General features: G+C 52.7%; 3 protein-coding genes across 3 annotated transcripts; all 3 read left to right on the top strand.

The window, feature by feature from the left end:
* Positions 1-873: 873 nt before the first annotated feature.
* LOC144941870 (toll-like receptor 5) lies at positions 874-5,047 on the top strand. Its single transcript, XM_078868365.1, has one exon. The coding sequence runs from the start codon at positions 1,099-1,101 to the stop codon at positions 3,829-3,831; it is 2,733 nt and encodes a 910-aa protein (XP_078724491.1). The 5' UTR covers positions 874-1,098; the 3' UTR covers positions 3,832-5,047.
* A 1,584-nt stretch (positions 5,048-6,631) lies between these two features.
* Positions 6,632-16,636, top strand: LOC144941688 (uncharacterized). The gene is made up of 2 exons (XM_078868066.1): positions 6,632-7,683; positions 10,442-16,636. Exons 1-2 carry the CDS (start codon positions 7,443-7,445, stop codon positions 10,897-10,899), a joined length of 699 nt encoding a protein of 232 aa, XP_078724192.1. The 5' UTR covers positions 6,632-7,442; the 3' UTR covers positions 10,900-16,636.
* Positions 16,637-18,508: 1,872 nt separating this feature from the next.
* RRP36 (ribosomal RNA processing 36) lies at positions 18,509-21,778 on the top strand. Its single transcript, XM_078868364.1, has 7 exons — positions 18,509-18,930; positions 19,349-19,481; positions 19,847-19,913; positions 20,535-20,639; positions 20,744-20,818; positions 21,222-21,339; positions 21,455-21,778. The coding sequence occupies exons 1-7, from the start codon at positions 18,606-18,608 to the stop codon at positions 21,616-21,618; spliced, it is 987 nt and encodes a 328-aa protein (XP_078724490.1). The 5' UTR covers positions 18,509-18,605; the 3' UTR covers positions 21,619-21,778.
* Positions 21,779-21,787: the final 9 nt, after the last annotated feature.

Here is a 21,787-nt window from a genome sequence, read left to right as displayed (position 1 = left end):
GTGTATCTCGAGTGAGTGTATCTCGAGTGAGTATCTCGAGTGAGTGAGTATCTCGCGTGAGTGAGTCTCGAGTGAGTGTATCTTGAGTGAGTGTTTCTTGAGTGAGTATCTCGAGTGAGTGTATCTTGAGTGAGTATCTCGCGTGAGTGAGTCTCGAGTGAGTGTATCTCGAGTGAGTGTATCTCGAGTGAGTGTATCTTGAGTGAGTATCTCGCGTGAGTGAGTCTCGAGTGAGTGTATCTCGAGTGAGTGTCGAGTGAGTGTATCTCGAGTGAGTATCTCGAGTGAGTGTATCTCGAGTGAGTATCTCGAGTGAGAATCTCGCGTGAGTGAGTCTCTGGCGTGAGTCTCGCGTGAGTGAGTCTCTGGCGTGAGTCTCGAGTGAGTGTATCTCGAGTGAGTATCTCGAGTGAGTCTCGAGTGAGTGTATCTCGCGTGAGTGAGTCTCTCGCGTGAGTGAGTGTCGAGTGAGTGCATCTCGAATGAGTATTTCGAGTGAGTATCTCGAGTGACTGCGGACGCTTCGCGCTCTGCGCTGCGAACCCGGCCACGTGAGTCGATTGAACTCTTTGAGTCATAGGTGAAAGATCAGGATGTGGCGAGCGGCTGCCAGGGGTTGGATGATTATGATGATGACTCGGCATGAGGGACACCGAGCAGAGGACGATGCCCGCCCCCCTGCGCACGTTCTCGTGGCACCCCCCACCCCCCGGAGTTCCTGAGAACCGCGCCTCCTCTTCCCGGCTCGCACCGGCTATTATTCCTCCACGTGTGTGAGTTTGATTACGAGAGAGGAAGGCGGGGGAGGAGAGATAACATGGGGAAACGGGGCGGTGATGAAGAATGGAGGTGGGGGGTGTGTGCAGAGGGAGTGGTAACGGGTGAGAGAGAAAGGGGAAGGAGTTGAGGGTGAGGTGAAAGCAGTAGGAGAGAGGAGGTGAGGGTGGAGGGAGTGAGTGAGGCATTAACTGGGCTCACGCTCGCTCCCCGATAACTCGGGGCGCCTCGCAAGCTCAAGAGACAGTCCGAGACAGCGGCGGTACACAACCATGCAGGGTGCGTCTCGTGGGTGATGCACAGGGCTCTGATAGCGGAATCATGAGGAGCGTCCGCGCCGCCAGACCTCGAGCCCAGAATCACCATCATCATCATCAGCTGCTGGTGCTGGTGGTGGCGGTCGTAATGGGGCGTACCTCTGCGTGTTGGCTTAAGCCGCACTCCGGCTACGTCTCCTGTATAAACATGAATCTCACGGAGCCGCCTCCTCGGGACTTCCTCCCCGCGAACACCACGAACCTGGACATCTCCTTCAACAACATCTTGCACCTCTCCCGCACCTCGCTTCCGCCGCTGGGCTACCTCCAGGTGCTGCTGCTGGGCCGACAGCACCAGGGCCTGGGTCCGGTGGTGGTGGAGGACCTGGCTTTTGCCGAGTTGCCCCAGCTTCGCTGGCTGGACCTCGGAGGCAATGGCCTCCTCGTCCTGCAGCCCCGCGCGCTGTGGGGTCTGCATCGGCTCGAGAAGCTCCAGATGGACTACAACGGCCTGAAGAATGAGGTGCTGGAGGGTGACTTCTTTCGGGACCTCACCTCCCTGCGGGAACTCGACCTCACCGGCAACAGCCTGCGGCGCGCACGGCTCAGTCGGGTCTTCCTCTCCATGGTGGCCTTGAGGGTCCTCAAGCTCCGCAGAAACACGGATCTGAAAAGTCTGTGCGAGGGAGACCTCGCGGCGATCTCTGGACTCCACCTCGAGTTGCTGGACCTGAGTGACACTAGGATGTTCCAGGACACGGCCTTTAACTGGACAGAGTGTGGCAACCCCTTGCGCAACCTCTCCTTCGACCTCCTGGACATTTCAAGCACCACCTTTGACCCCAGCAGCCTGCAGCATTTCCTTGAGAGTATTCGCGGGGTTCCCATAAAGAAGCTAAACTTGTGTTTCCTCCCCAACATCGGCAGGTCCTTTGCATTCATGAACTTCAAGGACCCGGTGCGGGAGTGGTTCTTGGGACTGGAGAAGTCCGGCGTGGAAGTCCTGGACTTCTCGAGGAACCGCGTCTTCTCGCTGCATCCACGCGTCTTCAGCGCGTTCCCTGCCGTGCACTCCCTGGATTTGAGCAGAAACAAGGTGAACGAAATCGCGCCGGGCGCCTTCCAGGGCCTCGAAAGCCTGGTGCTTCTCAACCTGTCTTACAACCTGCTCGGCGAGATCTATGAGAGGAGCTTCAAGGACCTAGTGAACTCCCCGCTAGGCAACGTTGACCTCAGCCACAATCACATCGGCATCATCCAGGACACCGCATTCGCGGGCTTCCCAAAGCTCACCATTCTGGACCTTAGGGACAACTCGATCCTGCAGCTACCGCAGCTAAAGCTGCCTTCGCTTAGCTACCTCATGCTGGGTGACAATCGCCTGAGCAACCTGTATGGCCTGCAGACCATGGAAAAGAGCCTCGTGTTCCTGGATGTGAGACGCAACCGGTTGCACAACCTGGGCGAGGTGTGGAGGGCTATGGCGTTGCCACGTGTGCAGTTCCTGCTCTTTGCGGATAACTTCCTAAGGGAATGCCCACCCGAGGCCACCTCGTGGAGCCCAAACAATAGCCTCGTCTACCTGGACATTAGCGGGAACACGATGGAGGCCGTGTGGGCCAGTGGCCACTGCATGGACATGTTCCACACACTGGGAGCACTGCAGAAGCTCTTCTTGGACAGAAACCTGCTCACGGCTCTGCCGGATGGGCTCTTCCTTGGCCTGAGCTCACTGCTTACTCTCAACTTGTCCAACAACCACCTGAGCAGCGTGAGTGCCGCCTCGCTGGAGCCTCTGCGCAGCCTGGAGGTGCTGGACTTGGCATGGAACCGCCTCGTGGTGCTGGACCCCATGGCCCTGGGCCCCTTGGCCTTGCTGCAGCTCCTGGACCTGCGCGGTAACCCATTCCACTGCACGTGCACGCTCATGCCGCTCCTCGCGTGGCTGAACTCCTCGGCGAGCGCCGCCGTGGCCTCCTTTCCCGACGCCCTCCGGTGCGCGTCTCCGTCCGAGCTTCAGGCGGTACCGCTGGCGCTGCTCGACAGCCAGGGCTGCGAGGAGGAGGACCTGCAGCTGGTGCGGCGCCTGCGCCTCTCGCTCCTCTGTGCTTCCTCCTCTGCGGTGCTGCTCCTCCTCGTCGCCATGCTCGGACACCGCTGCTGCCGCCGCCGCTTCTACCAAGGCCTCGCGCGGCTCCGTGAGCTGCTCTTGACGTGGGAATGGGGAGCGACCCCCAAGGCGAACGAGAAACGTGGCGGTGGTGCAGAGTTTTATTACGACGCCTTCGTGTGCCATAGCGAGGCAGACTTCCCGTGGGTCCGTTCTGAGCTCCTGCGCCGTCTGGACTCGCGCGGGGGTCGCGACGGCCCCCTGTCCGTGTGCCTGGAGGCCCGCGACTTCGTGCCGGGCGAGGCCCACATGGACAACCTGGTCCGCGCCGTGGACGCGAGTCGCTGCACGCTCTGCGTGCTTACACGCCGCTTCCTAGCCGACAGCTGGTGCATGGAGGCCCTGAGGCTGGCGCAAGGTCGCGGAGGGGCCCTTGGGACCCGCCAAGATGTGCTCGTGCTGCTGCTGGGATCCCTGCCCGAGTTCCAGCTGCAGAGGCATAGGCCCGTGAGGGCCCACTTGCAGGCGGGCCGGCCCTGTGTGCGCTGGCCCGAGGACCCACAGGACCGAGACTGGTGCGCAGATTTGCTCTTGGCGATGATCAGGGAGGGGGTATCGTGCGAAGGCCCCCAGGGGGGCACGCGGTTCCGCATGCGGTCCCTCAGGCCAGCGGGACCCCCCACGTGAAGGTGGGGGGAGGATGGGGGAGAGGGGAGGGTGCTTTGCCTGGAACCACCAGAATCAGAATCTTTATTTAGACTGGAATAATCTGATGAGCTATGAAGCTTTTTTTCACATGTCCAGTGGGGGCAGGTCAGACAGTTTCAACAACAAATTATACTTTTGATTTAAAGCTTTCGTGACTGCAGGGATTCATATTCTTGGTTCTTTCGGTAAAGTCACGTAGAAGGGAAATAATAAAATGATTGCTTGTGTTGCAGTCGAAACGTCGTGAGAATTGTATTGTTTTATATTTTTATTATTTCCCTTCTACGTGACTTTACCGAAAGAACCAAGAATAACAAATTATACATCAACGTATAGGAGTGCAAAGTAGAGGAAAGCCAAGCAAGTCACTAAATATAAATTATAAGTATAAATTGAATAACGTTTATAAGTACAAATTGCATAAGTACATCAATTCCTGCTGATTTTTCAACACCCAATCCAATCTTGGGCAAGGCGGAAAAACAAAAACAATCCCAGACCACCCCAAGACAACACACAGTCCCTCAATAAAATTGCACATGAAAATGTAATTATAGATACATGGGGAAAGTTCAAAATGACATATTTTGTCAAATGTTTGTAGTATCCAGCACTAATCTGCTTCAGAATTTATTAAATGAACATTTATGATGTTAAGGGAGAAAACAAGGTTGTTCCGAAACGTTGGTGTTGCAACGGCAAAGGCTTTGTCACCTATTCCAATTCTTGTTCTTGGGACATTTAAAAAGCAATTATATGGACGTCTTAGGTTTAGCGGGTTTAACAATGAGATTAATGAATTCGCTAGGTATGGCACAGATTTGCCAATCAGGATTTTATGGATTAACAGGGCCCAATGTAGATGTCTTCTTGTATCTAGTCATGTGAGATTGAATTGTAATTAGAGGTCACAATGGTGAGTCTATATGGCACATCCAGTGTAAATCGAAGAGCAGAATGATAAAGCGGGTTTAGTCTGTTTAGTGATTCATGAGTAGCTGATCTGTAAGCAGTGTCACAGTAGTCAAAAATTGGTAGAATGATAGCTTGAACAGTTTGCAGGTGCAAACGAATGGGGAAACAATGTTTGTATCTTTATAAAAAAAAAACATTTTGTATTTGATTTTCTTTGAGATGTGATTTATATGACGGTTGGAATGTAAGCTTTGAGTCAATCAGTAAATCTAAGTACTTGATACAATCCGCGTGTTCAATTATTATGTTTCTGATATCCGTAATAGCTGAAGGGAATTAAAATGGATTTTTAAAAAATATATAAAAGGATTATCTTCCTTTTTTGGGGATTTAGAAACAATATTAATCACGAAGATTGATATTGAATTGAGTCAAAATTGTGTTGGAGATTCCATTTGACTTCGTTTGAAGATTTACCTGATACTAACATGACATTGTCATAAACAAAGAGATTTAATTCTGAGTGATTTAAGTTTAGTCCAAGATTGTTTAAATATAAGGAGAACAGAATTGGACCGGAAGACGCGTCTCTGTGTGGGATTGTTCAGAATGATCCACCACTGCGCTCGCTGAGACACACATAGAGACACAGACACGTGTACATACACATATACACTCGTGTAAATACACACGTGTACATAGACACGAGACACGGGCACATACAAAGACTCCCTGTATAGCTTACACAGGTTCATCATGGGACCTCCTTTGCCAGTTCCAAAATATACTAATAGGGTTTTTCCCCTTTTTTTCTGGCAACAAAACTGACACCTTTTTCAAGGAATCATGCTTACATTAACCACAATACTTGCATAAATTATCAGAGTATTGTTTTTGTTTGCATTTGACTGCAAGTATTGTGGTTAATGTAAGCATGATTCCTTGCAAAAGGTGTCAGTTTTGTTGTCAGAAAAAAGGGGAAAAACCCTATTAGTACTTACACAGGTTGTTGGGACAATTGCTATTCGTGAGATGCACCGAGGAAGGGCGGCACGGTGCACAAGTTGGCGGTGTCACCAGAACCACACCAGCCCTGATGCTGATGATAGACGTAGCAGGTACCGTACTCATTTAGGGCTTAGAAGGTGCAGTAGACATCCTGATACCATGAACTGGACTAGGGTGGCCGGGTTCGTAGGGCAGTGTGCTAACCACTCCGCCACCGCTCCCCACGCATACCCCTGCACGCGTGCGCTCCATGTAAATACGCAATCAGCACTGCTACAGCTGCCGCGTATTCCGTAAGCTCAACGTGTCTCATTCAAACCTATCCCACGGCCACCGTATTCGGTGTTAATTAGGGATAGTGGGAGACCGAGAGTATTTTCCGGAGCTCAGTCCCGGACAGCTCCGGCTGACATTAAGCCCTGGGGTGTTGCCGGTCCAATACTCTCAGGTTTTTTCGGTAAAGTCACGTAGGTAAAAATAAATAATATAAATAAAATAATAAAGCACGACGTTTCGGAGGCAACACAAGTCTCCGTCATCAGGTGGGACCGTCACAGCTAAATTTACCGTATCAAACGTCGTGATTTATTATTTTATTTCTATTATTATTTCAATAATTTTTATTATTTATTTTTTACCTACGTGACTTTAGCGAAACAACATAATAGTATGAATCCTTGCAGTCACGAAAGCTTAAAATCTAGAGTTGCCGGTCAAGTCAGCAAGTGCAGCGGCTGCGCTCCGGGATCCGCGGCAGAGAATCCGCTCCGGAATCCGCGGCAGAGAATCCGTTCCGCCTCCCAGCGACCGACCGCGCGATCCGCTACTTCTCTCCTGTGCGGGGAGGGGAGGAAGAGGCACCCAAAACACGGAGCGGAGCAAGGCGCCACGGAGCATGGAGCACGGCGCCTCCAGCAGGGAACGTGAATGGGCATGCGGGGATTGTGCGTGGTGAGGTAGAGCGTGGGGTGTGTGTGTGTGGGGTACTGTACGTGCATGTGTGTGTGTGTAGGGGGGTGAGAGATTGGGGAAGTATGGCTGGGTGAGTGGCTGGCTATTATTGTTGGGACTCAACCAAAGACGACGCGCACGGAATTACAACTGGCTCCGCGCTCGGCCTTGTTTACCTGCGAGGTGGCACGGGTGACCCGCTCACGACTTTGTGCCACGTGGGTTCCTAATGGCCATCCTCACCCAGCGGGGGATGGGTGTGGGGGGCAGCCACGAGCCACTCTCTTCTGAGAATTAACCCAACCCGCAGCTCCCTCTCCAACCCTTCCAACTCCCCGTGCCAGCTCCCGCCCAAAAAACCACCCGGTCCCCCTCCACCCACAGTCGTCCTCCTCCTCCTCCCACGGTGCCTCCCCTGAAGGTGTTGCCACTTCATCCACCGTGAACTTTGATGTGTGCCCCCTCGCTCGGTGAATGGAGGCCAGCGCCGCGCTGTTGACGTGCGCTCGTATCGGATTTCGTGGCGCGGCACAGCGGCTGGGGGCCGCAGGCTCCGTCCGCAGTCGTCCCCCATCCCTCCCACGTCCCCCCAGCAGCCGCCCACGTTGGTCGGGCCGCGTTGGCCGCAGCGTCGAGCCCACGGGAGCTGAGCGCCTCGGCGCTCGGGGAACGGAGCGAGGCAGCGGTGGTGGTGGTGCCAGGAGGAGGACCCCACCATGAACCCGCCGTGGATTTCTGTCTGCGTCAATGCCGCGTTGATCCTCGGGCTGCTGCTGCTGCTGGGTCGGGGGCCCCGGGCCGCGGCCAGGCCCACCGAGACGAGGACGCGCTGCTCCGCGCCCGACGAGGGGCTCCCGTGGCCTCTGCGTAACCCGTGCTTCCTCGCGTGTCTCCGGGACCACTACTTCCCGCACGCGATGGAGTCGGAGAGACTGAGCGCCTTCCCGCTGCGGCCAGGTAACGGTGAATACGAACACCGAACGCAGACGTGACTCACATCCCCCTCCACTCTCTCACTCTCTCTCGCTCCCAAAGGTCGACTTTGGCAGTCGAACTTTGGATGGTTCAGGTCGGAGCTCTGGGGGTGGTGGGGGCATGAAGCCATGGCGCCTTGGGGTTCGTGGGGCGCAGCGTTATTTGCATAGGTGGGACAAAGTCATTGTTATGCAAGTCCAAGTCGAGTCGCAAGTCATCAAATTCATGACTCGAGTCTGACTCGAGTCCAAGTCACATGACTCGAGTCCACATCTCATAGGTGGGACAAAGTCATTGTTATGCAAGTCCAAGTCGAGTCGCAAGTCAACAAATTCATGACTCGAGTCTGACTCGAGTCCAAGTCACATGACTCGAGTCCACACCTCTGGTTATTTGTGGGGGTTGTTTTCAATCGGTGGATGTTTGCTGCTGGTGTGAGATCAGTTCGGGAACGCAGGCACTGGCCAAGACGCAAAGATAACATGTGTGCGAAGAATCACGGAGAGATGCACGTTTGGAGCATGATATGGGGCATGATATTGGCTGTTAGTCCGTGGGGCTTGGGCAAGACATATCAGGTTGAGGTTTTACCCGAGTCAAGAGCCGCATGGCTCACAAGGCTTTCCCTAATAAATGAAACTGAAAGAGACCATGGCCGATGGTAATTCTATGGGCAGTCAGAGATCAGCTCAGGAGTGAGATAGATTATGGCATTGCAGCACTGCGGGATGGTAGCGGCTGCGACGTAAAGAAGGCTTCATCCAGCAGTGGATTAGATAATGATTGATTATAATGATTACGTTCGCGGGGGTAGTGGTGATTTGATGATTGCACACCTACCCCGGGGCTCTGTCCCTCCGTGATAGCAGCAGAAGCAGCAACAGCAACACGTGTATTAATAGCGAGCACATGAATACCAGGGCCCTTTTGCCTCGCGTTTATAATTAGGGTACTCCCCGGGTTCCAACCCCACGAAACATCATCACCCGTGAAAGGCACAGCGCTCTATCAGGGGGATCAATATAATGTAGTGCAGAAAGTAGGATGGCGTGGAGAGGGGAGGAGGATTCGTCTCCCCGCTGTGCTCCACGTGGTGATGGAGATGGGAACCCACAACACGTGACGTAGGGGGACGACGAGATCCTAAGGTTCCTGTTCCTGGGCCCCCCTGGTTCTGGCCGGACCCCCTAGATCCCAGAAAATCCGCACCTACGATTAGCTCGGTTGGCTGCATAGGGTGCGAAAGAAGCTCATCATACATACACCCTCTCGACTTCTTCGGCCCTGCATACTAAGCACCTGGTGCATGGCCCCCTACTCTTTCTTATGTGTCAGACGTTAAGCCAGATTGCGCCTGCTTACTGCCTTGGTGGGAGACTGCCTAGAAAAAACTAGGTGCTCTAAGCTTGGACTGCCAGCTACTCGGGAGATGTCAGTACAGGAAGTGATTCTTGAATCCATCTGTGCCGAGTTTTGAGCTACCACCTCGTGCACAGCACTGCTGGTTTTCTTCAAGTTTCTCCTGTTCACTCCCACACGAACTCTCATCACTGATGTAATTAATGGCAAAACATCCACAATGTAGGAGTAGCACCCTCATGACAGGGAGTCTTGAGCCTCAGTCTTCCCTGGGTAAAACAGTGGGCACTGACACTACCCTGGTGCACAGGCGTTGGGAAGAGCACCAACATCCATTGTCTCACTTTACCCCATCTTCCCACTCCCGCACTGAACAGCGTGGTGAGCTATCTTCAAGTAACCCCCACGACCTGCAAGTATGTACTGTATGTTGAACTTCTTTCGCACCGTACGTTGCCAACCGCGCTAATCGGAGGTGCGGGGGGGATGACAACAAACGAAACGCCAAAAGCAAACGACACACAGCGTGAGGACGCACGTGCTCGTCCAGCAGCCGACTGACAAACGGTCCACGATTGAGCAATCATCATCGTCACGTCGTCCCGAGACAATGCATTAGGATCTACATTCTACTCTCGTGAGTGATGGCAACAGCAGCAGCAAAAATGTCCAGTAGCTGAGACGCGCATTATGGAGGTCTCCTGCGAGCCACGACACGAGGGCTTCGTGTAGTTTTGCTGTTCCTCGTCCGTTGAAGGAGCGCAGACTGCAGGGGTTTGCTATATATATGGTCCATAGTTTGAGTTGCGTGGTGACAACTGAATCTGTCACAGAGCAATGCAAGACTTTTTGTTAGAGAAACGGCCAGCGGATCCCTTCAAGTGACCGCCAAATAGTCCGAGGGCGGAACTTGCCCATCCACCCTGCATATGAGAGTAATGTTCGTCGCATGACAGTCGACCCGGCAATATATCATGACAGCTGGAATTTAGCCGAATTAAGTGCAGAACAAAATGTTATTCTGATGGGGATTTGTGCATTCATTGGCAACCGGGTTAAAACTATCACTTGAATGTCCTGTTCTTGACCAAAACAGCACTGTTATCAGAGTTATTCAGAGTTGTAATGGAGCGAGGTTATTGTTATCGGAGCTGGGGGAAAAAGAGACTACGATGGTAGGGAATTCCAAAGCGTAACAATGCGAATGATCATAGAATTGTTGGGACCTGTAGTGTGGTGAGTGGGCAATTGTATAAGAGGGTGGGTGGTTGAGCGTGTGAGGTGAGCGACAGTGACCTGCAGTGTGGTGGCGCTCTGGACCCCTCGCCCATCCCCCCCCCGCCGTGCGAGTTCCTAACGAGGAGGCTGCGGTTTCCCGCAGACGCCGCTGGCTGCTGGACCCTGAACGCGGCCCTGGTCGCGACGTTCGCGCATTCGGACTGCGCAGCGCGCGTCCTCATCCATGCCGAGTTCGCGGACCCGGGCTGCGCCTCCCCTCGCGGGGGGCCCTCGCCCAGCCTGGCGCCGCCCCAACCCAGCAAGCCGCCGATGCTGGTGGAGGCGGCCGGGGACCCTGGTGGGACCGCTCTTCTCCGCCCGCAGGAGCACCGCGCGGCGTTGGACCGGGAGCGCTACTGCGGCCACGGCTACGACGCCACGGGGGTGTTCGTGCTGGGGGCCCCGATGCGCGTGTGCGGGCCCTGCACGCCCTACAACTGGACCTTGCCCGGCGCCGAGTGCGAGCGGGGCCCTTACCCCCCGGTCCTCTGCGGACCCTTCATCACCGTGCTTTGGGGGGCGTGCCACCCCGCGACCTCTTGTGTGCCGGTCGTGGACTAGGGGAATCACCCCACGTCTCTATCTCCAACGCTGGACTCTGGACTCTGAACTCATGAGGAACAGTGGGGCCTCTGGAACATGGGGGCGGAGGCCCCAGTGGGCCCCGGGGGGGTTTCTACAAGTGAAGCACAGGGCCCACGTGGCTGCTGGAGTTGCGCCCCCACGCCTGTGGGATAGTCCCCCCCCACCCGGTCCCATGGTGTGGTTTTGGTTGAGGAGGCGACCTAGAGTTTGTGGTTGTATTCGTGATGGTGGGGTACGAATAATAATAATCTACATTGCTATTAACGCCTTTCATCCGGAGGTCACCACGTGGCGGGGTGAGAGGTGGAGTGAGGGAACTTGAGGCGAGAGGGTTAAGGGTGCATGGGGTGAGAGTATGTCGAGGTGAGTGTAGTGAGCAGCGCTCCAGTTAAGCTGTGCAGTACGTGCTTATGTTTGACAATTAATGAGTGCGATAGTGACTGCACGGCTGTGTTGCTGCTGCTGCTGAGCTCGAGTGGCAGAGAGAACAGAACGGAACAGAGGGAGGAGCGGCCTCGTGACCCTCACGGCCCGGGTTCATTTGGCCACACATTCCTCTAGGCTACAGCGGTAGCAGTCGTTCCTTGTGGAATACAAATAGTTTTTTTTTAATATAATACTACTGGTTCAAAAAAATGATCAAAACGTTGCTGAAATATTCGCATTGAAAAACTGTCCGGGCTTTTTTTTATAGACCTCGCTCTTTGCACGGTAGTTGAACAGGAGGAGTTGAGTGAGATCGCAGTCACCATGGCTCTGGTCTAGCACTCCTCGCGCTGTGTTGATCCAGCTCACTTTGTGCTGCACAGTAATGTCTGGGTAACGTCGGGGTAACGTCGCGTCCTAACCCTGAAACTGTAACATCCATCCCTCAACACACACGGGAGCTCTTGTCTGGAGCGCCCGAGTGACGACCCGGGGTGAGTGGGGTGAGCGACTCGATCAAGAGACGTTCTGGGTGAGTGTGAGGGGGTGGCTAGTGGTGTTAGGTGAGTTGGGGATGAGAGAGGTGAGCTTCAGGTGAGGTGGAGATGATGGGCGAGAGGGCCGCACTCACAGTGACTCTCGTGCCGGTGTGGAGTTCAGTGTTGGGCTGGCGATGTATTTTCCGCTTCATACCTATTTCCCCTTGCTCTCCCTGGATCACTCACAACACATTCCTCACCATCGCCCTCCCTGCAATGCACTTTAGGCTGAGGTTCCTCTGGGCCGGACTGTAGACGCGTCACGATTCTCCCACGTTGAGTTGGTTACCGCATTCATCGTCGTCCCGGCCACTCGTTTGTCTTTGCCCGACCCATTGTTGGCCTGGGCGCGACGTGGGCTTGGATCCGCTGCTGTCGCTGCTGTATCTCTGCCGTATTGTGGCAAGTTTCCGATTTTTAAGCCCAATTTAGGATTTTATTCCCATATTTCCATATTTATATTCATCGCATTTGTATTTCCTTTCATTGTTTATTCGCTAAAATGTAATCATGATTTTAAATATTAATTATTTAATGGGTTGAGAATAGGTTTTCCCCTTTTTTCTGGCAACAAAACAGGTGTTAAGCTCTTAAAACACCAAACTGAAACCTTTTACAAGGAATCATGCCTGCATTAACCACAATACTTGTGGTCACAATGCAAACAAAAAAACATACTCTGATAATATGTGCATTGTCTTTGAAACTGATTGGTCCACACCAGAGACAGCTTTCTTTCGAGCCTCGTCTCAAAAGGTGTTCGACCAGAGGACGCCAAAAGAAAGCTGTCACCGTTTGAGACAAGGCTCAAAAGAAAGCTGTCTCTGGTGTGGACCAATCAGTCAGAATGCAAACAAAAAACATACCTCTGATAGAGCATAGGGTATGTTTTTATACTCTGTGGTTAATGCAGACATGATTCCTTGTAAAAGGTTTCAGTTTGGTGTTTTAAGAGCTTAACACCTGTTTTGTTGCCAGAAAAAAGGGGAAAACCTATTCTCATATTTTGGTACTGGCAAAGGAGGTCCCAAAATGTAATGTTTTTTCTCTGTCTCTAAAGTTTCAGTCGTGAAGCGGTCCCATTGTACGAGCGCGGCGTCATTGCCCGCATACAAGACGTCATGTGACAGCACTTATGTCGGGGGGAGTGCCGTTATGTAACTGCACTGGACAAGGGGGGGAGGACGTCACTCCCGAGGGATATTTTTCGCGATTCCTAAATGTTTAGAGATGGGGTGCGCGGATTTGGGCCGAATCCAAACACCGACAGCGCGTCCACATGCTGCTGTTGTTGCTGTTGTTGCTGCTTCTGTTGCTATTGCTGTTGCTGCTCCTGTTGCTGCTGCTGCTGCTCCTATTGCTGCTCCTGTTGCTGCTTTTGCTGCTGCAACGTTGCAGATCTTGCCGCAGCCGTGTTTGCCGCTGTGTCCGTAGCTGCTATGTCGTTGTCTTTAGTTTAAACCAACATATCTTATATTCGTTTTTATACAAACGTTTTTAGTGCGCTTTGTGGTGATGCACGTGAGCAGAGGGGTTGTGTGTGTGTGTTGGAAGGCTGCTGCTGAGAGGTAGAGGAAGCTCACGTGGAGGATTGCTCCATAGGTAGTGGTGATGGATGAGGGCTCATTTGTAAAAGGTGGGGAGGGTCCTGTTCCCTCCAAACCCGAGAAGCAGTGAAGAGAGCATGGGGTCGGGAGCGGGTTCGGGGTTGAGCTCGTACTAGTGTCTGGTTGGCCAGTTGGGGTTAGGGCTAATAGGGTGTAGTTGGCTGGTTATTTTTGATGTGGCGTAGGACCAGCACTAGTTTGGGGGTCGGACAAGTACTTGTAAAATTGGTTGATTGGCTTAGACTCGGCGGTAGGAATAAGAACCCGCGGTTGGTTGGCTGGGGGGTATAGATAACATACCTGCTATAATCACCCAGGAATGTCTGTCCTTAACGCTCGTGATGTCACTCCACATCGACCAGCCCCCCTCATTAATAATCATAAGGTGACGTCCTCCAAATGGACCCCCCCCCATTCATAATAATTAGCGGGTGACATCAATTCACATGGGGGGCCGAGGCGCCTACTCCGCCCTCCTCGGCGTCAACTTACAACCCTCGCTACAAAGGCAGAACCCTCATGTCACGCGATCTCCGTAACGCTGTTGAGACATAGAAGTAAAAGGACGTCATGATGAACATGGGGTTATAACCTTAAAATGAAATAGGTCTGTGTCACCGCGCCCTTGCAAATTGCCCACGCATTGATGCAATGAATATCACGTCGCGGTCTGCTTTTCGCTTGCAAGTTTCAGATTTACTGGACGGGCAAAATGCTAGTTCGATAATATTCGTGCCTGGATGGTTAGGCGTAGAGTTATTTACCAGTTCTAGATTTGAAGCTTTCGTGACTGCAAGGATTCATATTCTTAGGTTTTTTCGGTAAAGTCACGTAGGTAAAACATTAAAATTAATAAAAGTAAAATAAAATAAAAATCACGACGGAAGCTTGTGTTGCCTCCGAAACGTCGGGATTTTTATTTTATTTTACTTTTATTAATTTTAATGTTTTACCTACGTGACTTTACCGAAAAAACCTAAGAATATTATTTACCAGTGTATGGTAGGTTAAGGGTTGATTAAGCACGCAGCCTCCTTAGTTGACAGAGCGCGTCTGGTCAAATAACAGCGAACTTTTCCCAAAACAGCCTCGACATTCGGACTACTGTATTTCAGTCATGAGCCTTTGGCTTCGTGTGGCAGGAAACCAGAGAAAATCCACCACGCATACGTGGGGGTTGAGTTACGCACAAAGCTCTGCACAGATGAGTTTAAATAATTCGTTTCTGTTTTTCCACTTTCTGGCCACCTTGCATCCAATAATAACTAGAAAGTATTTTCTGTATTTAAATATCGTTTAAACGCAGCAGTGGATCTTGCGGGAGCCGTGTCACCCAACGCGGACCTGGGACCGACCCCCTTCGTGGGGCCCCTTAGGAAGGGGGAGCAGGGAGGGTGGCCCGGGGCCCTGTGCAGGGATCGAGGGGGTTCACAGTGAAAGGGTCCGGCCAGTGCGGGTTGTGAAGAAACGCAGATACGCCAAGGGGCCAAGTGTTTAGAGAAGACGTCACCGGGATTCATCAGTCACACAAACACACAATTGCGATTTTGAGTTGGCTGCGATGCACAAATAACACCAAACGCAACATATTTGTCAATAACACTGCCCTAGAGAAGGGAAACTATAATAGTTGACCTTTCACGCTCTTCCTCATAGCAGAGCCAGAGAGAGGCCACATAGTAGTAATATCTTCAGACTGCGCTGTGCCGCACAGCGTGGGGCCTCATGGGGAGACTCGGGGTGTGGAATCCGGGGGTCGTGTGGTTCACGGAGGGTCTCCGTGAGAGTCGTTGCGTTCACAGAGTCGCGTTCCCTGTCAATGCCACACGGTTTACCCCGCATTCTTGTACGGGGAAATTGAGTTTTTAGGTCCATACGGCATATAGCCGTTTCAATACGGGCAAAAAAAAAACTTGTTTTTGTCTGTGACTTCTCCCTTGTGATGGAAATTTGTAGGATTAACTTTGAGATTTATAAGAGGCACGGGGTGACCAATAAGGGTCTAAATTGGTATGTAATAAGGTAGGGCATTGGTAAGGGGTTGACAGGTATGGAGTAGGTGGCACCACTCCACTCACTGCGAGCTCGCGACTCGGGATTGTAGAGCGAGTTTCGTGAGTTGTGTGCTGCGTGGTGCACGGTGCGTTCTGCGCTATAAACCCGGCGACCCGAGTTCGATTCTCGCTCACGGCCAACACCGATGACGAATAATTGAACCGGTCTCTGGGCCTCCCCTCGGTCGACTCCGCTTCAAATGAGTACCTGGTGCGTTGCGTAATAAACATCGCCACTGGGGAGACAAAGGCAGCCGGGCGTGGTGCTGGCCACCCACCCCCTCGTGTACCGGCTTTCATAGGTGCTCGCTAACAGCACTTGCCCCACCGGTCTGTTAAGTTTATACGGGGGATCTTTGTCTTTGTGCTGCACGGTGTGTCCTGCTGTGTCCCCTCGTGTGTTGCACCAGGGGTCACAGGGGTCACGGGGGGTCACGGGGGGTCACGGGAGGTCACAGGATGCCGTTCCGTGTTCTCCAGCCGACTGCATTGCAGCATTCTCGTGCCACCGGACTGGTCCTGACAGTCTCTTCGTGCTCAAACGGTACTGGTTATGCAGTACTACTGGCACGTGGTGCAGTACTATAGTATTGTATTACCCCTGTATACTGTATTAGTACTCGTGGTAATGTGTAGTCTGTAGATTTTACTCTAGATGCAATGTTTTAATGTATGAGCACGAGTATATTCCGTAGTGTATACTGGAGGTGTATTTTAGTGTATAATGTAGGTTATTGTAGTGTATACTGTGGATGTATTGTATACTGTAGGTGTACTGTAGTGTATACTGTGGGTTATTGTAGTGTATACTGTGGGTTATTGTAGTGTATACTGTAGACGTAGTGTATACTGGAAGTGTATTTTAGTGTATACTGTAGGTGTATTTTAGTGTATACTGTGGATGTATTGTATACTGTAGGTGTACTGTAGTGTATACTGTATATGCACTGTGTATTGTAGTGGGAGGGGGTTTTGATATACAGTCAAAGTTGAGTAGGGCAGTGATGATAATGCGACTCGGGTTTTTATACCACGACGAGAGGCGCTTGGCTCTCTACAGCAAATAAACAAAAACACCTTCACCGGGCCTGCTGTGTCACGGGTGTGTGTGTGTGTATGTCACAGGGGTGTGTGTGTGCTGTGTCACGGGTGTGTGTGCGTGTGCTGTGTACAGGTGTGTGTGTGTCACAGGTGTGTGTGTGCTGTCACGTATGTGCTGTGTGTGTTGTGTCACAGGTGTGTGTGTGTGTGTGTGTCACAGGTGTGTGTGTGCTGTCACGTGTGTGCTGTATGTGTTGTGTCACAGGTGTGTGTGTGTGTGTGTCACAGGTGTGTGTGTGTGCGTGCTGTGCCACGTGTGTTGTGTGTGTGTTGTGTCACTGTGTGTGTGTTGTGTCACTGTGTGTGTCACAGGTGTGTGTGCTGTGTCACGGGTGTGTGTCACAGGTGTGTGTGTCACGTATGTGTGTCACAGGTGTGTGTGCTGTGTCACAGGTGTGTGTGTGTGTGTCACAGGTGTGTGTGTGTTGTGTCACAGGTGTGTGTGTCACGTGTGTGCTGTGTCACGTGTGTGTGTGTCCAGGTGTGTTGTGTCACGTGTGTTGTGTGTGTCACGTGTGTGTGTGTGTCACGTGTGTGTGTGTGTCACGTGTGTGTGTGTGTCACGTGTGTGTGTGTGTCACGTGTGTGTGTGTGTGTGTGCTATGTCACGGGTTTGTGTGTGTGTCACGGGTGTGTGTGCTGTGTCACGGGTGTGTGTGTGTCACAGGTGTGTGTGTGTCTGTCAGAGGTGGGACAAAGTCATTGTTATGCAAGTCCAAGTCGAGTCGCAAGTCATCAAATTCATGACTCGAGTCTGACTCGAGTCCAAGTCACATGACTCGAGTCCACATCTCATAGGTGGGACAAAGTCATTGTTATGCAAGTCCAAGTCGAGTCGCAAGTCATCAAATTCATGACTCGAGTCTGACTCGAGTCCAAGTCACATGACTCGAGTCCACACCTCTGGTGTCTGTCACGTGTGTGTGTGCTGTGATGTGATGGAGGGTGATGCCAGTGTTCTGCCTACGAGTGATGTAGAGCAGCAGCTGTAATTTTACATTGCACTGGGTTTGAGACAGATAATTTCATCAGCAGTACGGGAGTGTCTGAATCGTTGCTGTAATGATGCCTCCTTCGTAAGTTATTTGTAAATCTGGCATGCAGTCGCTACGTGTGCCATGCTTCTGCATGGTGGTGGATCACCGTACACTGACCGGAGAGTTTTTAATCGATAATTTGTTCATCATCAAGTGTCATTATCTGCTGCTGCAATTGTTTGTGCCATAAGCTGCTCGTAAGATCGAAGTCAAGGGATCTTCGGGGTCTATTCGGATATAGGGGGGATGTGGTGAGCCGTGGGTGCGGTGTTGTAAACATCGGGGAGACAAAGGCGGCCGGGCGTGGTGTTGGCCACCCGCCCTCTCGTGTGCCGTGCCGGCCTTCATAGGTGCTGCTAGCTGCTAACAGCACTTGCCCCTACAGTCTGTCAAGGCTACAATGGGGGGATCTTTACTCTTTGGTTGTTTCGGTAAAGTCACGTAGGTAGAAAACAAAATAATTAATCGCGACGTTTCGATTGCAACACAAGCAATCATCATCAGCTGGGAAAACCAATCATCAATATTGTGTTTTGCTGTGGTTTTCCAACGTGATGATTGCTTGTGTTGCAATCGAAACGTCGCGATTTAATTCTTATTTTGTTTAATTTTCTACCTCCGTGACTTTACCGCAAGAACCAAACAGTATGGATCCCTGCAGTCACGAAAACTTAAAATCTGGGGGTGATCTTTACTCTTCGAGCGCTGGTCTCGGTGTTTCACAGCCGCCTCATCCAGCAGTGGATAGCGCTTGGCTGCACCCCCCACACACACACACACAACCGCGCATGCGCAGAGCGCGCCACCGTCACGTGACAACACACGTGCCGCACTGTACGCACTGTATAGTTCGTGGTCCTCCCTCGTTTTCGTTCCAGGACGACCCCGAGAGCCCCCGAGAGACCCCGAGACCCCCAGATGCCGCTACCAGGCGACGTCTCCCGCCGGGCGGGGAGGGGGACGACCCCGGGGCAGTCGCGTCTCCCTCCCCGGGGAGGGAAGCTGCAGCGGGGACGGGGACGAGGACGAGGCTTATCGGCCCCGCAGCGAAGGCCCCAAAACGCGGGCCCCGACCCTCGCAAAAGCCCCGGGAAGCGGGCAGTGGCGCAGGGCTCCGAGGGGCAACCTGGAGGTGTGGCGCTGGCAGTCAAGGAAGGGGACGAAGATGAGAAAGACGATAGCAGTTCAGAGAGCGACGCGGAGCTCGCTGGCGACGCCGATCAGGACAGCGGCTGGAAGCGAGGTGAGGTGAGGAGTCGCGTGTTGTGACTTGGTTTGTTCGTCGGGTTGTTAACCGATGACCTTTTACAGAATCTATTGTTAACGGAAACAGGCAGCGGTAATGAAATGTTCACCCATGAAGACACGGATTTCCACGTGAGAACGCACACACGGCAAGGCGGCCTCAATCACCGCGTGGTAAATATTTGCCCTAATTGCTCGGGTAAAAGGTGCAGCCCTGCAAATGCCCGCTCACGCTACTGCTGGTGGATGGGGGCCCCTCCAATAGAGGGAGCTCTAAAGGGCATTGCAAGCTGCAGGCGTTTCTATGTGACCGGCATATCGTTGCTTCACCAGTTTTAAAAAAAAACGCGAATACCGATAATACAAAATAAATCGATTTAACCACACTAACCCAGAGTCTCTGTGTGCGCAAGCAGAGATGGCCGAGATGTCCTTGGAGGAGCTTCAGCGTTTGCGGGAGACCATCGGCACCAAGGAGTTCGAGCGCAGGAGTGCAGGGGCACGTGCAGGAGGAGCGGGGGGCGCGCCCAAGAGGAGCGACAAGAACCGGTCCCTCACCAATACCTCCTCACCACTGTTCCACCTCATCACAACATCTCCACAACACCTCACCACGTCTATCTCACCGTGACCCCGCACTGTCGTGTCTACCTCACCAGTGCCTTACCAGGGTGTCCACCTCACCACATCCACCTCGCCACATCCACCTCGCCGCATCCACCTCGCCGCATCCACCTCGCCGCATCCACCTCGCCGCATCCACCTCGCCGCATCCACCTCGCCGCATCCACCTCGCCGCATCCACCTCGCCGCATCCACCTCGCCGCATCCACCTCGCCGCATCCACCTCGCCGCATCCACCTCGCCACATCCACCTCACTGTGTCTCATTAAGTTGTGTTCTGCCTCTCACAGGCCCGTGGAGATGTCCTCTAAGCGCCCTGTGGGTCGCCTGCGTCAGGTGATCTCAATGAAGAAGGAGGTGACGACACACGCCCCCCACGTTCCCCCTCCCTCCCAATGGCCACCCATGCCGCCTTACGTCTTCCCCCCATGCTCCCACTGGGTGATAATAGTATAATTTAGGGTGATAGTGACAGCCCAGTCGTATCGCGTTCACCCTTGTTGCAGAGGTTTGTGGCCAGGCTGCCCTGATTATTAGTCCGGTGTGTATATGCCATATTAACCATAACATTAGATACACCATTTGCTTCAGAGTGGGCATTAAAGATCTCGTGTTGTCATTTGAAGAAGAGTAGGCCATTGTGTGCCAGCATCATTGTCCAAATCTGCCAAATTTGAAAAATGACACCCCAAATTACTTAATTGGGTAACGCATCGTGACATCGCTCCGTTATAAAAGAGCCCCGGGACTCGGTGAGGCTTTTCTCGTTCAACAAGTGCAATCAATCCGTATAGTGTATAGATGCAACTATATTCCAAGACACTGTTCTCAAGGGGTTTGTGTGTATATTTAAGAGAGACGCAGTCATAGGTAGAGTGAATGTGGAGATCTTGAGCCTCGACTTAAATTGTGAGGCTCTCATAGGTAAATGCACATATTGATAGGAGCCATGCGTCACCTGTTTCTCTCTGCTCACAGGTTGTGCGGGACCCACGGTTTGATGACCTGTCAGGGACATTCAGCGAGACCATCTTCCAGAGCACCTACAGCTTCCTGGACTCCATCCGTCAGCGTGAGAAGAAGGTGGGGGCAACACCGTGACCGTTCCGTGTAGTGGGATACGTGAGAGACGCGCACACTGGATCGTGAGGTACGCGTGCTTGTGTGCATGTGTCTACGTGCTTCAGGAGCTGGAGAAGGGGCTGAAGAAGGTGAAGTCGAGTGATCGGAAGCAGGAGATGGAGTACTTGCTGCAAAGGATGGTGAGGATGGGACGGGGCGATGGGCAACACATCCCATGCAGCGCAAGCTTTACGGCTGCACATTCTCGCGCACCACCGTTTAAACACTTCGTCTGCCATTGTGGAGCATCGTGTGGTACACAGCCATAAACAGGCTGCTGTATGCAACATTTAAACGAAGCATTTAAACATTCCAGGAAATGCTATTTTTTTTGTATGGTCTGGTAACACCTTGCCTATTGGACTAGAGAAATGTATGTTTTATGCGGAGAGACAGACTCCTGCCTGCGTGGTCACCTGAACGATTCGGTCGTGGTTGTGGGTGTGCGGTCGCTTGACCTGTGTGGTTGTTTGAACAGTGTGGTTGTGGATGTGTGGTTGCTTGCACTGAGTGGCTGAGTGGTTGTGGTTACGCGTGGAACAGGAAAACCAAGAGAGAGCAAAACAAAAGCAGGAGAAGCGGCAGGAGGCGGAGTTGAAGGCGAAGCGTGAGGCGCGGGAGCTCATGCTGCAGGGACACTCCCCATTCTACACCAAGAAATGTGAGCCCCCCCATCCTTCCTCCACCCACACACATGCCCCCCTACCCTGTGTGGTGGCACAGGAGTGAACGCTAACCCCTCCTCCCCCCACTGTCTGTGCCCCCCCCCACCACAGCCGAGCTGCGCAAGCAGGAGTTGGCAGAGAAGTACCAGGCGCTCAAGAAGTCGGGGAAGGTCGACAAATTCCTGAGCCAGAAGCGCAAGCGCAATGCACAGCGGGACCGTCGGAAGCTGCCCCCCCCCAAGAGGGAGCGGAGTTGCCCAGGAGGGCAGGAGTAGAGGGGGCAGCAGAAGACAAGCAAGGGAACCAAGGGGAATGTTGGGGGCCGAGGTCACGAACGGGCACCTTGTTCATATTTTATATTTTTTTTAGTGTGCATTATGCCTTTATTGCTAGAGGATTTGCGTGTAATTGAAATAAAGTGAGCGTGTTGTTGAACCCGTCGGT

The sequence above is a fragment of the Lampetra fluviatilis genome, chromosome 25 (assembly GCF_964198595.1).
Source record: "Lampetra fluviatilis chromosome 25, kcLamFluv1.1, whole genome shotgun sequence".
NCBI lineage: Eukaryota > Metazoa > Chordata > Hyperoartia > Petromyzontiformes > Petromyzontidae > Lampetra > Lampetra fluviatilis.
The sequence above is the reverse complement of the archived record's forward strand: the minus strand, read 5'-3'. Positions and strand labels throughout refer to the sequence as shown.